The 16597-nt window shown below is 45.4% G+C and overlaps 1 protein-coding gene across 6 annotated transcripts in view; it reads right to left on the bottom strand.

Moving 5' to 3' along the window:
- LPCAT2 (lysophosphatidylcholine acyltransferase 2) overlaps positions 1-16597 on the bottom strand; it is a 390784-nt gene that overhangs the window by 212374 nt on the left and 161813 nt on the right. For 5 of the 6 annotated variants that reach the window (XM_068260828.1, XM_068260829.1, XM_068260830.1 and 2 more), the window contains one exon: positions 6601-6713. The exons of the other annotated variant lie outside the window; for it this stretch is intronic. In XM_068260828.1, coding sequence (XP_068116929.1) covers positions 6601-6713 — 113 coding nt within the window. The remainder of the gene's footprint in view (positions 1-6600; positions 6714-16597) is intronic. 6 annotated transcript variants of the gene reach the window in all.

Raw genomic sequence — 16597 nt, 5'->3', positions numbered from 1 at the left:
GATAGACGCAACTGGAGGCAGGGCTGCAGCCGTTAGCCCTGCCTCCAGGAAGAAATAAATCACAACCAAGTCTACGACCAAGTATTGCGGGGGTGGGTTTGGGGGTGAAGGGACCCCCGTTTAGCGGCGCGATAGCGGCGGTTTAGCAGGGGCACACATGCCCCTGCTAACTATGAGCTCTGAAGCGAGATTTATTCTCGCTTCAGAGTCTCTTTAAGTTGTTTAGTTGTCAAGCGCTGCCCTCCGATCAGAAGGACTTCAGTTTTGTCTGCATTCAGTTTCAGCCAGTTGTCATTGATCCATTGCTGTAGTTCACGTAAGCAGGCATTTATAGTTAGAGTTGGGTCTGTCACACCAGGCTTGAAGGAAAGCTATAGTTGGGTGTCGTCCGCATAGCAGTGGTATGTCAGGCCATGTTTTTGGATTAGTTTTCCAAGCGGTAACATGTAAATCGTGAAAAGCAGGGGAGAGAAGATTGAGCCCTGGGGCACCCTGTACTTAAGTGGTACAGGGGTGGTAGGAAGGGCCCCATAGACACTTTTTGGGTTCTGCCACTCAAGAAGGATTGGAACCACTGAATAACTATGCCATCAATGACGCAGTATTCCTGTAGCATATTTATCAAGATGTCATGGTCAACTGTATCAAAGACTGCAGAAAGGTCTAGCAGTATGTCTTGCCTCAAAGCGGAGAGTCACACTGGACCAGCTCTCCTGGTTGCTCTTAACAAACAGGTGGATCAGTGGCTGACCCCGCACCAGCAACCCGGCAACATGGTGTGTGACAACGGCAGCAATCTCCTTTCCGCTTTGAATTTGGGAAAGCTGACACATGTACCCTGCATGGCACATGTGCTCAATCTAGTCATTCAAAGATTTGTGTCAAAGTACCCAGGCTTAGAGGACATCCTGAAGCAGGCCAGAAAGTTGTGTGGGCATTTCAGGTGGTCTTACACGGCCATGGCATGCTTTGCGGACATTCGTCGGAGAAATAACTTGCCGGTGAGACGCTTGATATGTGATAGCCCGACTCGCTGGAATTCGACCCTGGTCATGTTCTCTCGCCTGCTATAACAGGAGAAAGCCGTCACCCAGTACCTCTACAATTTCAGTAGAAGGACACAATCTGGAGAGATGGGGATGTTCTGGCCCAACAACTGGACACTCATGCGAAATGCATGCAGGCTCATGTGGCCGTTTGAGGAGGTGACCAACCTGGTGAGTCGCAGTGAAGGCACCATCAGTAACTTGATCCTGTACGCTTACTTCCTGGAGTGTGCCATGCGTAGAGTGGTGGATAAAGCTGTGGAGGAGCGTGAAGATGAACAGTTACAGCAGGAACAGTTGTGGGAGCAATTTACATCAGAATCAGATGTTTCCTCAACACCTGCGTCAGCACACAGAGGGGGGAGGAGGAGGAAGAGTCATGTGGGGAAGAGGAGTCAGACTCGGATGATGAGGAAGGTGTTTCTTTGGAGGAGGAGGAGGCGGCGGCAGAAGAACAACCACAGCAGGCGTCGCAGGGGGCTTGTGCTGCTCGACGTTCCCGTGGTATTGTTCGTGGCTGGGGGGGGGGGGGGACTTACCTGACGTCACTGAGGAAGAGCAAGAGGAGATGGATAGTACGTTTGGATCCAACTTTGTGCAGATGGCGTCTTTCATGCTGTCCAGCCCGTTGAGGGACCCCCGTATAAAAAACTCAAGGGGAATGACAATTGCTGGGCGGCCACGCTACTAGACCCTCGGTATAGGCACAAAGTGGCGGACATGTTACCAACTCAACAGAAGGCAGAAAGGATGCATCACATGCAGAACAAGCTGGCGAGTATGCTTTACAATGCATTTAAGAGTGATGTCACAGCACAACGCAATAAAGGTACCACTGCCAGTAATCCTCCTCCCATGTCCACGCAGGCAAGGACAGGACGCTCCAGCTATCTCATGGTGATGTCGGACATGCGGACATTCTTTAGTCCAACGCCTCGACTTAGCACTTCCGGATCCACCCTCCATCAAAGCCTGGACCGGCAGGTAGCCGACTGCCTGGCCTTAAGTGTGGATGTAGACACTGTGAGCAGCGATGAACCCTTGGACTACAGGGTGCGCAGGCTTGACCTGTGGCCAGAGCTGTCCCAATTTGCCATCCAACTTCTGTCTTGCCCTGCCTCAAGCGTCCTGTCAGAAAGGACCTTCAGTGCAGCTGGAGGCATTGTCACTGAGAAGAGAAGTTGCCTAAGTCACAAAAGTGTTCAGTACCTCACCTTTATCAAAATGAATGAGGCATGGATCCCGGAGGGCTGCTGCCCGCCCTAACACTAAGTCAGTCCCCACACACAGCATCTCTGCCTGCACGCCGTGTGACTGGCTGCCTGCCCCAAGACTAAGTCGCTCCCCACACAGCATCTCTGCCTGCAGGCCGCTTGCCTTCTCTGCCACCACCAACAGGGTCCAGGACTCCAGGCGGATTCCTGAATTTTAAAAGGCCGCTGCTAGCAGCGGTCGTTATACTAATTTTTCTGGTGCGTGTACATGCCTGCCTAATTTTTCTGCCTGCACTGCAGCTGCAACATCAAAACAAAAGGCATGTACATGTGCCCATTCCCCTTCATGGTCATTACATTTAGTGTTGGGCGAACACCTGGATGTTCGGGTTCGGGAAAGTTCGCCGAACATGGCCGCAATGTTCGGCATGTTCGGGCCGAACCCCGAACTCCCCGAACATCCCGCTTTTGGGGGCCCTATGGGGTCGCAGGCATAAGGGGGGAGCATGCCCCGATCGCGGGGGGGGGGTCGGAAATTCCCCCCACCCCCTCCGCTAGCGCTCCCCCCTCTGCCCGCTTCCCCATTCAAAAGTTAGGAAGTGAAACTGTACCTGTGCGGTAGTGGGTGGCTGGCAGTGGGCGGCACTATGGAGTGACTGAGGAGGAGGAGGAGTCCGGAGAGTGACGCGTTGAGGGAGGCCGGGCAGTGGGCGGATCAGCAGTAGTACGGTACTACTGCTGATCCGCCCGCTGCCCGGCCTCCCTCAACGCGTCACTCTCCGGACTCCTCCTCCTCCTCAGTCACTCCATAGTGCCGCCCACTGCCAGCCACCCACTACCGCACAGGTACAGTTTCACTTCCTAACTTTTGAATGGGGAAGCGGGCAGAGGGGGGAGCGCTAGCGGAGGGGGTGGGGGGAATTTCCGACCCCCCCCGCGATCGGGGCATGCTCCCCCCTTATGCCTGCGACCCCATAGGGGGGCAGTATTCGGGCGAACAGGGCCCTGTTCGTGCCGAACAGGGGCCCTGTTCGGCCAGGCAATGAGCCGTTCGGGCGAACCCGAACAGTTTGGCCGAACACCACCAGGTGTTCGGCCGAACGCGAACATCACCCGAACAGGGTGATGTTCTGCAGAACCCGAACAGTGGCGAACACTGTTCGCCCAACACTAATTACATTGCCGCGGTGAAGGGGCTTGCGTATCACAAACAATGAAGCAATGACTGCCGGCTATATGAGTGTCTCAGGGGTGGCACACCAAAGATAATAAGGTCGTTGCTTCATTGTGGACAGACCAAATTTGATCAGCTGGACAGTCACTGTTGTTCTAACATTGATCTACCACAGCCCGGCAACCATATGGACTTGAAAACCGCCATGGCCTGCACTCTGGCCATGGTGCGCACCATTCCAGCATGGCCGTTACTACGTCACTACGTCACTACAGCTACCTAATCTAATCTATACTGGAGGGACAGCTACCTAATCTAACCTATACTGGGGGGGGCAGCTACCTAATCTAACCTATACTGGGGGGGGCAGCTACCTAATCTAACCTATACTGGGGGGGGGCAGCTACCTAATCTAACCTTTACTGGGGGGCAGCTACCTATCTAACCTATACTGGGGGGCAGCTACCTAATCTAACCTATACTGGGGGGGGGGCAGCTATCTAATTTAACCTATACTGGGGGGCAGCTACCTATCTAACCTTTACTGAGGGGCAGCTACCTAATCTAACCTATACTGGGGGGACAGCTACCTAATCTAACCTATACTGGGGGGACAGCTACCTAATCTAACCTATACTGGGGGGGGCAGCTACCTAATCTAACCTATACTAGGGGGCACCAAACTAATCTAACCTATACTGGGGGGCACCAAACTAATCTAACCTATACTGGGGGGCAGCTACCTCTCTAACCTATACTCGGGGGCAGCTACCAATCTAACCTATACTGGGGGCAGCTACCTATCTTACCTATACTGGGGGCACTTCCTTCTCTAACCTGTATTGGGGCACCTACCTACCTAGCCTATACATGTGGCAACTATACTGGCTACCTATATTGGAGGCACATATCTAACTAACCTATACTGGAGGCACCTACCTATCTAACCTATGCTGGGGGCAACTATTCTGGCTATAGGTATATTAGAGGCACTCACCTAGCTAACCTGTACTGGGGGCACTTACCTATCTAACTTATACTGGGGTGCCCTATCTAACCTATACTGTGGGCAACTATACTGGCTACCTATACTGGAGGCACCTACCTGGCTAACCTATGCTGGGGGCAACTATACTGGCTCACCTATGCCTGGCTACCTATACTGGGGGGACCTATTCCTGGCTACCTATACTGGGGGGACCTACACTGAGTGCAACTAGACCTGGCTAACCTATACTGCGGGCACCTATACATGGCTCCGTGAGGGGGGTCGAGCACAATTTTTACACCCTCGCCCTGGGTGCATTTTAGCCTAGATACAGTGGGTTGCAAAAGTATTCGGCCCCCTTGAAGTTTTCCACATTTTGTCACATTACTGCCACAAACATGAATCAATTTTATTGGAATTCCACATGAAAGACCAATACAACGTGGTGTACATGTGAGAAGTGGATCGAAAATCATACATGATTCCAAACATTTTTTACAAATAAATAACTGCAAAGTGGGGTGTGCGTAATTATTCGGCCCCCTGAGTCAATACTTTGTAGAACCACCTTTTGCTGCAATTACAGCTGCCAGTCTTTAGGGTATGTCTCTACCAGCTTTGCACATCTAGAGACTGACATCCTTGCCCATTCTTCTTTGCAAAACAGCTCCAGCTCAGTCAGATTAGATGGACAGCGTTTGTGAACAGCAGTTTTCAGATCTTGCCACAGATTCTCAATTGGATTTAGATCTGGACTTTGACTGGGCCATTCTAACACATGGATATGTTTTGTTTTAAACCATTCCATTGTTGCCCTGGCTTTATATTTAGGGTCATTGTCCTGCTGGAAGGTGAACCTCCGCCCCAGTCTCAAGTCTTTTGCAGTCTCCAAGAGGTTTTCTTCCAAGTTTGCCCTGTATTTGGCTCCATCCATCTTCCCATCAACTCTGACCAGCTTCCCTGTCCCTGCTGAAGAGAAGCACCCCCAGAGCATGATGCTGCCACCACCATATTTGACAGTGGGGATGGTGTGTTCAGAGTGATGTGCAGTGTTAGTTTTCCGCCACACATAGTGTTTTGCATTTCGACCAAAAAGTTCCATTTTGGTCTCATCTGACCAGAGCACCTTCTTCCACATGGTTGCTGTGTCCCCCACATGGCTTGTGGCAAACTGCAAACGGGACTTCTTATGCTTTCTGTTAACAGTGCCTTTCTTCTTGCCACTCTTCCATAAAGGCCAACTTTGTACAGTGCATGACTTATAGTCCTATGGACAGAGTCTCCCACCTGAGCTGTAGATCTCTGCAGCTCGTCCAGAGTCACCATGGGCCTCTTGACTGCATTTCTGATCAGTGCTCTCCTTGTTCGGCCTGTGAGTTTAGGTGGATGGCCTTGTCTTGGTAGGTTTACAATTGTGCCATACTCCTTCCATTTCTGAATGATCGCTTGAACAGTGCTCCGTGGGATGTTCAAGGCTTTGGAAATCTTTTTGTAGCCTAAACCTGCTTTAAATTTCTCAATAACTTCATCTCTGACCTGTCTTGTGTGTTCTTTGGACTTAACGGTGTTGTTGCTCCCAATATTCTCTTAGACAACCTCTGAGGCCCTCACAGAGCAGCTGTATTTGTACTGACATTAGATTATACACAGGTGCACTCGATTTAGTCATTAGCACTCATCAGGCAATGTCTATAGGCAACTGACTGCACTTAGATCAAAGGAGGCCGAATAATTATGCACACACCACTTTGCAGTTATTTATTTGTAAAAAAAAATGTTTGGAATCATGTATGATTTTCATTCCACTTCTCATGTGTACACCACTTTGTGTTGGTCTTTCATGTGGAATTCCAATAAAATTGATTCATGTTTGTGGCAGTAATATGACAAAATGTGGAAAACTTCAAGGGGGCTAGTGCAACCCACTGTACTTCACTGCTATTGGTCACTTGAAATTCGTTACTACTGTGTCGAAAAATGAAGAGTTTTATAAAAATCACAGAAAAGTTTTATTAGTAGAGTTAGTGAAGTTTAACTGAAAATTCTAATCCTATATGTCTCTGTGCAACACATTAGTTGTAGCAATGCTATATTATAAAAAAAAAAAAAAAAAAGCATTGTAAAGCAAACATTAAAAAAATGAAATGTGTCAATTCGGCACAAAATACGCTTTCAAACCTGTGGCCATTCTCCTTGTGATGTTGCTCGCTTTGTTAAATCATTAATTGTGTTTCTTCTAGAATGAGGATCTGTTCGTGATACCAATATAGGCTGAAGAGAATATAGAATACCTGAAAAACAAGGCACTCCATTTACTAAAGGACACCACAATTAAGAGGTGCCATAGTAATATATAGTAAAATGTAGTAAATTATTTAGGATGCTCACTTTTACATTAATTATCCTAGTTTTCTATATGTATATATTGCTGTATATTTATATGTAGTCCTACCTCTCCAGTGATGTCACACCCTAGGCTGTTTAGCTATGCAGAATTCTCTTCCCCAAGCATTCAGGGAGACCAGGTATTTTTATACCGGCTTTGGAACACTGAGTATACAAACATTCCACAGTGCTGCAACTGTCATCACTAAAAAAAGTCTCTCCCTGTGATACATTTCAAAATGTAAATCAGGGAGAGGAAAGAGTGAGGAAAGACTGTACAATGGGCAAACACTGACTAAATAATTTATAAAATGTAGTACATTATTTTCAGTACAGTCCTTCTTTAACCATTCTGATGCTCACGTCCAGGCGGCTGCTCTGCTGCGGTGCCGCGCTTCGGCGCGATCCCGCACGCAATCGTGGGTGCGCCCACGTGCTGTCCCCCTGTAGCCCTGGGATCAGTGAACGGGAACATGGTTCCCGATCACCGATCCATGTCCCCAGCAGAAAAACCGAAGCACTCTTACTAGAGGCGTCAGTCTTTCTGCAAAAAAAAGTTTCCCCGTGCTCCTTGTGCTTCCAGTGATCAAGAAGCACAAGGAGAAAAAAATAAACTCAAGGTGGCCATCTTGTGGCCAAATAGTAAAACTACATCGACATATTTCTTACATTACAATTTACACATATAACATTAAAAAGTAACTGTTTATTTCCCACACCAAAATATTACTCAAATAAAAAAATTTTAATGGAAAAAAAATTACAATTAAAAAAAAAAAGACATAAATAGTTATCTAAGGGTCTGAACTTTTTAAATATGCATTTGAAGGGGGTATACTACAAACATTTTTTTAAATTATAAGCTTGTAAATTGTGATGGACGGCAAAACAGAAAAAATGCACCTTTATTTCCAAATAAAATATTGGCGCCATACATTGTGATAGGGACAAAATTTAAATGGTATCATAACCGAGACAAATGGGTAAATAAAATACATAGGTTTTAATTATGGTAGCGTGGATTATTTTAAAGCTATAATGGACGAAAACTGAGAAATAATGAATTTTTTTCATTTTTTTCTTATTAATCCTGTTAAAATGTATTTATAAAAAAATAATTCTTAGCAAAATGTACCACCCAAAGAAAGCCTAATTAATTTGCGGAAAAAACAAGATATAGATCAATAAATTGTGTTAAGTAGTGATAAAGTTATTAGCGAATGAATGGGTGGTAAAAATTGCTCTGATGCATAAGGTGAAAAATCCCAGCGGGCTGAAATGGTTTAGTAAACTGTGGATTTTTTTTTTTTGGGGGGGGGGGGGTTCACATCTAATTACCTTCAGGGGACTGCTTCCAGACCCTTGTCTGTATGTGAGCCTCCATCTTGCCTGTTGCAGATGCAACAAATGGGTCCCATTTTAACAAGCAACTTTGTTAAATGTAGACTTGTGGAGGATGGATTGCAGGGTGGAATGACAGGATAAGATGTACAGACTCCACACAGTATACTCTGCTGAACAAATACTTTATGTGTATGCTCCACTGGGAGTGGAAGTATGTCTGTGTTGTAATGTGTAAAATGTACATATGTAAGTGTGCTGGCATGCTTTCAAAATGCGGCAAGTGTATGGATACTGCAATATATATATATATATATCAGAAAATTACCTAACCTACCGCTAATTTTCCTTGCCCAATGCATCCACGGCAGCACAACTGGTATTAACCCCACCCCAATACCCCACAGGACATAATATCTATAAAGGTTTGCTCAGTCCCCCATGAAGTCGTCTCATAACTAGTAACTCAGAGGAACAGTGGGTGGATATCCTGTGCTGCCATGGATGCATCCCTCTGTCCTAGACAGGTATAGGTGCCCCCCGTATAGAAAGTGCCACAGTATAGATAGTTAGCTATAGGTGAGCCAGTATAGGTAGCCAGGTACAGGTGGTGCCCTAAGTTAGGCATGTATCGGCTGGCTTACATAACCACGTTGTTCCTCTTGCCACGCTCTCCTCCACTGGCCAGCTCTCCTCCGATCATCATCTCCGTGTCCTACCATCATGGTTACTTCCGGCGGCACCTCTGAAATAATGAAAGCCGCCACCGGGGTAACCATGCAGACAGGACACGAGGTGGTGGGAGGAAGACAGCAACTGCGGCAAAAGGAGTCTACACTGGAACGGGGTATTGTAAGTTACTGTGTGTCCCCAGGGCATGATGGCCACCGCCAGCAAGTAAGCGAGGCCACCCCTCAATTGAGGCCTCAAGCAGGGGCGTCCCTGACTCCTGACACAAATTGTTTTATCAAAGGATGGACTTGATGCACCAAATGCTTTATGGGATTAAAATTATGCTGGATGGCATGGTCAACAAAAACATACTTCTTCATACTGTCTGTCTGTCTGTCTGTCTGTCATCAGAGTAGTCAACAAAAACATGGTCAACAAAAACATACTTCTTCATACTGTCTGTCTGTCATCAGAATAGATGATCTAGATTGAGCCTATCACATTGCACTAAGAATCCCCACTGTAAACAGCTTAGATTCCAATGGGCCCAATGGGTGTTCTGTGAGAAATCTGGCTCCAACTAGATCTCTTATAGATGACTTTTGCGATAGTTTATTAACCATCCAAATTGGTTCAACGTGAATCTGCTAACAATAGGATGTCGTTGAGATAATGATGTGTATGGAGACTCTTCAGATGTAAAAGAGCTATAACCTCCAACAGAAGTTTGGTGAAAGTTCTGGGGGCTGTGAATCAGGGGTGCTCAGGTACCCCTTTTTAAAATCCGAATTGATTCGGATCCGGATACCCAGATATCCGGATCCGGATCGGATATCCGCCTCCGAATGTTCTGCTATCCACGTTCATGCGGATATCTGAACGCATTATCCGCGGATATCCGACCAATTTGGATATCCGCATAGAAAACCGGAAGTGGGCTCTAAATTGCTTTTAAAACGTTTTTATGGTTAATGATGCATGAATCATCATGTTTTATTAAAGAGAAACACTAAATGATTATGTGGGGAGTTAAAATACAAAAAAAAAAAAAAAAAAGGCTGTCAATTAACATCAGGACTAGGTTCCAGACAGCGGTCGTGCAGCCCACATTGTGTCCAAAGTCCAACCGCACAACTGGGACATCAGTTTTCAGCCCAGACACCTCCAAAAAATGACACCGCAATTGTGTTTTGGGTTAAGTGCTATCAGCAGCAGTGGCCTGTGGCACCGTGGGAGCCAGCGCCAGCTTGCTTCAGCCTCTTGAACTCCTCATGCTCAACAACATGTTTTTTGGCCAGATGGGTGATGAAGCTGGAGGTGCCATACTTGTAGGGGTCACAACCTCTGCTCATCTGTAGTTTGCAGACATTGCATATGGCAAACTTGCTGTCCAAAGAGGGCAGAGTGAAAAACCGCCAAATTGGGGAGGTGAAGATTCCCCTGCGGCCTGAATGGGATGCTGCTGCTTTTCTCCCTGTGGCGGTAGAGGGTTGAGTGGTGCGGCTGGTGGTAGCGGCAGAAGGCTGTGGGTCCCGCATTCCACGGCCACTGTCTGCAATGCTGATCCTCCGTGCCAAACCCACCGACGCATCCTTCTCCTCAGAGTAGGAGCTGACATCCCCATCCTGTGGATGGTAGTCACGGTCCTTCATCTCATCATTAACATCATACCCCTCCTCCTCTAAACCCAGAATATCCTCCTCAAACTCCTTGCGGCTAACAGCCCTGAGTTCGATCGTGGTGCCTGGAGCGAAAAGCTCGCTGACTGAGGGTAGGCTGCCCGCTGGGGTCGACACTGACGCGGCAGACCTTCTGAGGGTGGCCGCAATGTTGCTCCCTGTCCTCTTGCCCTTGCTGCCCCTCCCCGGCTGCCGGTGCCAGCAGAGTAAAGCAGACATAGTACAACTTATACGTGATGATGTCACCAGATGATGTGGGGTACTTGTACTTTAATAAAATCGGGGTTGGACTTTAAAGCAAATCAGCACGGAGTGACAGACCGCAGAGTAGAGGATAGTGCACACTATCTAACTGTCACACTGACACTGCTCAGCACAGCAGCACTGCAGTAATCTGTAGTAAGCTAACACAGTACTACTCTAACAACTAACTGCAGTATTAACTATACAATAACACAGTAATCTTATTCCCTAACCTATACTGTCCTGCTGGCCTGCACAGCACACACAGACACAGGACCTAACTAGCAGGCGGCTGCAGCACAGGAATCTGACTGTCACCGAGTGAATGAAATCAAACAATTACAAGCTAGCTAGCTAGCTAAAAAAAACAATAGAACAATAGTGTAGTGAAGGTGTTTAGCACTGAAAATCTTTAGGTTTATCACTGTATACAGGCTGGCACTTGCTAGGCCAGCAGCACTGGAGCATGTCTCTCAGTGTGCATTCAGCAAGCCAAGACGATCTGTCTCATCATGGCAGCCCGCCTTATTATACAGGGGGGCTGGCCAGTGTTCCTTTCTGTAATTGGGTGCTAGGGCTTACTCTGGGAGCCCTCTGATTGGCTCAATGAGGTCAGGGGGGGCTGGCCAGAGTTCCCCTCTGTGATTGGTTGCTAGGGCTTCTGCTGGGAGCCCTCTGATTGGCTGCAGGATGTCATCACCTTAGTTACATTATTTCAGATCCGGATATCCGCAATATCCGTGGATATCTGCATTATGCGGCCAAATATCCGCAGATAGCTATCCGGATTTCTAGAAAAATCCGGAATCTTGAATCCGATCCGGATAGCGTAAAAAAGAATCCGGATGAGCACCACTGTTGGGAATATTCCAAAAGGAAGGCAGACGAACTGAAAATGCTGATTTCCAACAGCTTTTTTAGGTTTTCTTGTATAGGGACGTGCAAATATGCGTCCTCCAGATAGATCGAAAGTAAATAGTCTCCTGGTCTTACTGTTGATAAAATTGCATTCAGTGACTCCATGCTGAAATTTTCAGGTTGATGAAATAATTTAATTTCTTCAGGCCAATCCCCTGTTGAGTATAAGCCCTGCCTCCTTTCTCACCATGGGACTGGTATGATTGCCTGCTTTTGTAACAGTTCCTGTAAATATGTCTCTAGGATCTCTCTCTTCTCTGCAGAGAACGGAATCTTTGTGCTCCTCAAATGTCTTTCTGATGGAGGCTTCATAAGCGTCCAGAAGTGTCCTGTTGTGATGTTCTTGATAACCCAAGGTGAATTGATGTGTTCTTTCCAGACTAGACAAAACTGTTGAAGCCTTGAACCCACTGGGCACTTGTGGACCTGGCAACTGTCAAAAGGACTCCTTCCCCCAGAGGTAGTCAGGGTGGATTTTTTCTTTATCTGTTAAAGTTGGGTTGCGTAACTTGCCAATTTCTCCTAAAGTTTTTGCCTGGTCTATAAGTCCTAGCATTGCGATATCTTGAAGCTTGTGAATGAGAATGTGAGTTAGTAGATTGTCTTGTCGGATGTCTGTCCTGAGGGATCACACCGACTTGCCGGCTGTAACTCTATTTATTGCAGTATCCATTTTATCCTCAGAAAGGGACTTCCCATCAAAGGGGATCTTACACCAAAGAAGGCAAGAAGACGGATCTGCACCCAAGATTTCAGCCATAAGGCACTTTTCTCTGTTACAGAAAATAGCATAGATCTAGCCGAGGAGCAAAGAATATCAATTGCGGCCTTCGCAATAAAATCTGCTGACACTTTGAATTCCTCCAAAGTCGCAATAAGAGTCTCTTTATCGGTATCATCCTTTATTGTTTGTTCTAAATTCTCAGTCCATGCTGTAATGGATTTCACAACAAAAGTAACGGCTGGTTTACAAGCCCCTCCGCAGACTGAATAGATCTTATCAGTATGATTATTTCTGGATTTTAGGGTTTTTCAGAAGATTTCAGACCTTAAAATCAGGAAAAAATCATGCCGCCAGAATGCCTGCAGCAGCTTAGCACTCACTCACCTCCCTGAGCTTAAGCTCTGCAATTCTCCTTCTGTTCTCTGGGAGGCGCTGTAACTCTGTAGTGAGATTGCTGACAGCGATCTCACCAGAGTGATTCAGAGCCTCGGAGGACAGGAAGGAGAACTGCTACTGACATCTGGATCCCCCGGGAGGTGAGTAAAAATGCCCGCTGTGCGCTATACTCTGCATTGAACTCCCAGCAGCTAGCCCGAGCGTAGCATTATTTAAATGTTTGTAGTATCTCTTTTTGGATTTTTTCTTAACATCATCATCTGACTCTTCCCATTGAATGGCGTCTTAACATAAGGTTCCAATAACACAAAATCAAATCTTATCTCATAATCTTCTCCGGAAAGGGTTGGCGCTGGAGTAGATAGTTGATCTTGTATCATTGGTTGAGATTGCACTGGTGGGATCGGTAAACTTCCAATATAATTATTCATTTATTCTTGTACTGCTTTCTGTAAGACGTCTGTTACATCAATTTGTTCCGAGACAGGTTCTTTACCTAGTTTTTGAAAGCAAATGGCACATACTAGCTTCCCAGGTACTACCAGCTGTGCACAAGCCTAGCAGAGTTTTTCTTGATCAACAAAGGGAGAGAGCACATTTCGTACAGTAACAACATATATATATATATACATACACACACACATATATATATATATAGGGATGGGCTGCACCTTAATGGGGAGGGTGCAGCTGCATTGGGGGAGAAGATGGCTAAACGGTTGGAGGAGATTTTAAACTAGGATCTGGGAGGAGGCGGAAGGATAAAGTCTCAATGCGTAGACAAGATAATGTAAAAAGACAGTGGGAGCCTAACATTATGGGGGGTGGAGAGGGGGGGTGGGGACAGTGTAAAGATTAAGGAGGTTGGTAAAACTTCAAGTAGCCCATTTCATGTAAACAAAATTGGTAAATGTGGTGGTAAAAATATAAAGTGCATGGTAACCAATGCTCGGAGCCTTGCAAATAAAATAGACGAACTAGCGTTCATTCTGAATGACAAAGGCTATGACATTGTGGGAATAACCGAGACATGGATGGATGAAAGCCATGACTGGATAGCTAATTTAAAAGGATACAATGTGTTTAGGAAGGATAGAACAGGGAAAAAAAGTGGAGGGGTTTGTCTCTTTGTTAAGAATTCTTTTACAGCTGTCCTCAATGATGAGATGGAGGAAGATTGCGAAGATGTGGAGTCCGTTTGGGTAAATATTCATGGTGAAAATAAAAGTTGCCAATTGCTTATTGGGGTATGCTACAGGCCACCTCATATTAATGAAACTGCAGAACTGCTATTACTACAGCAGATTGAAAAAGCTGCAAGTAAAAATGAGGTCATAATTATGGGCGACTTCAACTTTCCAGACATTGACTGGAGTATTGAGGCTACCCATTCTGGTAAAAGCAGCAGATTTCTGGCAGCACTACAGGACCATTACTTGACTCAAATGGTAACGGAACCAACTAGGGGGAATGTGTTACTGGATCTGATCATTTCTAATAGACCAGATAATGTATCAAATGTGCAGGTTCAAGAACATTTGGGAAATAGTGATCACAACATGATAACGTTTGATCTGGTGAGCAAAGTTCAATCAAATTAGGCAGGCAGGCATTAAGTTTGGTGAACTGAGATAATGTACTACAAGGGGAGGACACTGAAGGGAAATGGCAAGCTTTTAAACGTATACTCAATCAATATTGTAGTATGTATATCCCATATGGAAACAAATATCTAGGAATAAAAAAAGCCCTCTATGAATGAATAGAAAGGTTAAAGATAAAATGAGGAGGAAAAAGAATGCCTATAAGGTCCTAAAACAGGAGGGGATCTAGGCTGCACTAAGCAATTATAAGGAGTGCAATAAAAATTGTAAAAAAGAAATTAGGCTGGCAAAGATCGAAGCTGAAAATCAAATCGCTAGGGATATCAAATCTAACCCAAAAAAGTTTTACAAGTACATCAACTCTAAAAAAAGAAAGGTTGACTGTATAGGACTCCTAAAGGATGAGGGTGGGAACTCAATGGTGGATGACCAAGGTAAGGCAGAGTTATTAAATGCTTTCTTTGCTTCTGTCTTCACAAAGGAAACAGCACTGTTACAAATTACAGAGGCAGAAGAGTCTCAATCTTCTAACTGTAATATTAAATACTTAATGCAGGAAGAAGTGAAGGCAAGACTAAATAAATTAAAAATAGACAAGGCACCTGGCCCGGGTGGCATGCATCCTCTGGTCCTAAGGGAATTAAGTTCAGTTATAGATAAACCCCTTTATCTTATCTTTTGTGACTCTCTTTCAACTGCCTGAGTCCCAGTAGATTGGCGTACAGCCCACGTTTTCCCATTATTTAAGAAGGGCAAAAAATCATATCCAGGAAATTATAGACCTGTAAGCTTAACATCAGTTGTATGCAAACTATTTGAGGAGTTACTAAGAGATACTATACATGACTTCATAGTAGAAAATAATCTTATTTCTCAGCATCAACATGGGTTTACTAAAAACAGGTCCTGTTTGACTAACATGCTCAGCTTTTATGAGGTAGTGAATGCTAATATGGATAATGGGAATGCTGTAGATGTGATATACTTGAACTTTGCAAAGGCCTTCGACACTGTTCCCCACAAAAGTCTGGTGCAAAAGTTGAGGATGCAAGGACTGAGGAAGAGTCTGTGTGCATGGATAGGGAACTGGCTAATGGACAGAAAACAAAGAGTTGTGGTCAATGGATCGTACTCAAAATGGGAGACTGTTAGCAGTGGGGTCCCACAGGGGTCTGTTCTGGGTCCAGTGCTCTTCAATTTATTTATTAATGACCTAGTAGATGCAGTAGTGAGCAATGTTGCTATTTTTGCAGATGATACAAAATTGGGCAGAATCAGCAACTCTCAGGAAGATAGTGTCATGTTGCAACAGGATCTGGATAGGATGGCTATATGGGTGCATACATGGCAGATGAAATTCAATGTTGAAAAATGTATAGTCATGCATTTTGGTTGTACCAATGGTCTAGCCCAGGGGTAGGGAACCTTGGCTTTCCAGCTGTTAAGGAACTACAAGTCCCACAATGCATTGCAGGAGTCTTATAGCCACAGTCATGATTAATAAAGGCAAATGCATGCTGGGATTTGTAGTTTTATCACAGCTGGAGAGCCAAGGTTCCCTACCCCTGGTCTAGCCCCATACAAAATAAATGGGATACAGTTGGGGACATCAAACTTGGAGATAGACTTAGGAGTACTCATCGACAACAAGTTAAATAATCGTACTCAATGCCAAGCCGCTGCAGCTAAAGCTAACAAAATTTTGGGATGCATTAAAAGGGAAATGAAAACTCGAGATGCTAGCATAATATTGCCCCTGTTTAACTCTCTAGTAAGGCCACATCTGGAATATGGAATTCAGTTCTGGGCACCACATTACAAAAAAGATATTGCAGTTTTAGAGCAGGTGCAGAGACGAGCAACAAAATTGATACGTGGGATGGAAGGTCTCACTTACCAAGAAAGGTTAGATAAACTGGGTTTATTTAGTCTAGAGAAAAGACGCCTTAGAGGGGATCTAATTAACATGTATAAATACATCAGAGGGCAATATAATAGCTTGGCGGATTAGCTTTTTGTCCCTAGGCCTTCTCAAAGGACTAGAGGACATGATCTGCGCATTCTGCGCATGGAGGAAAAAAGTTTTAGCCATTTATTTAGGAAAGGGTTCTTTACAGTAAGAGTGATTAAGATGTGGAATGCATTGCCACAGGAAGTCGTTATGGCAAACTCTATACCTGCATTTAAAAGGGGCTTAGATCCTTTCCTTGCGT

The sequence above is a fragment of the Hyperolius riggenbachi genome, chromosome 11 (genome assembly GCF_040937935.1).
Source record: "Hyperolius riggenbachi isolate aHypRig1 chromosome 11, aHypRig1.pri, whole genome shotgun sequence".
Lineage (NCBI taxonomy): Eukaryota > Metazoa > Chordata > Amphibia > Anura > Hyperoliidae > Hyperolius > Hyperolius riggenbachi.
Note: the sequence above shows the minus strand (reverse complement) of the source record. Positions and strands in the feature narration are given on the sequence as shown.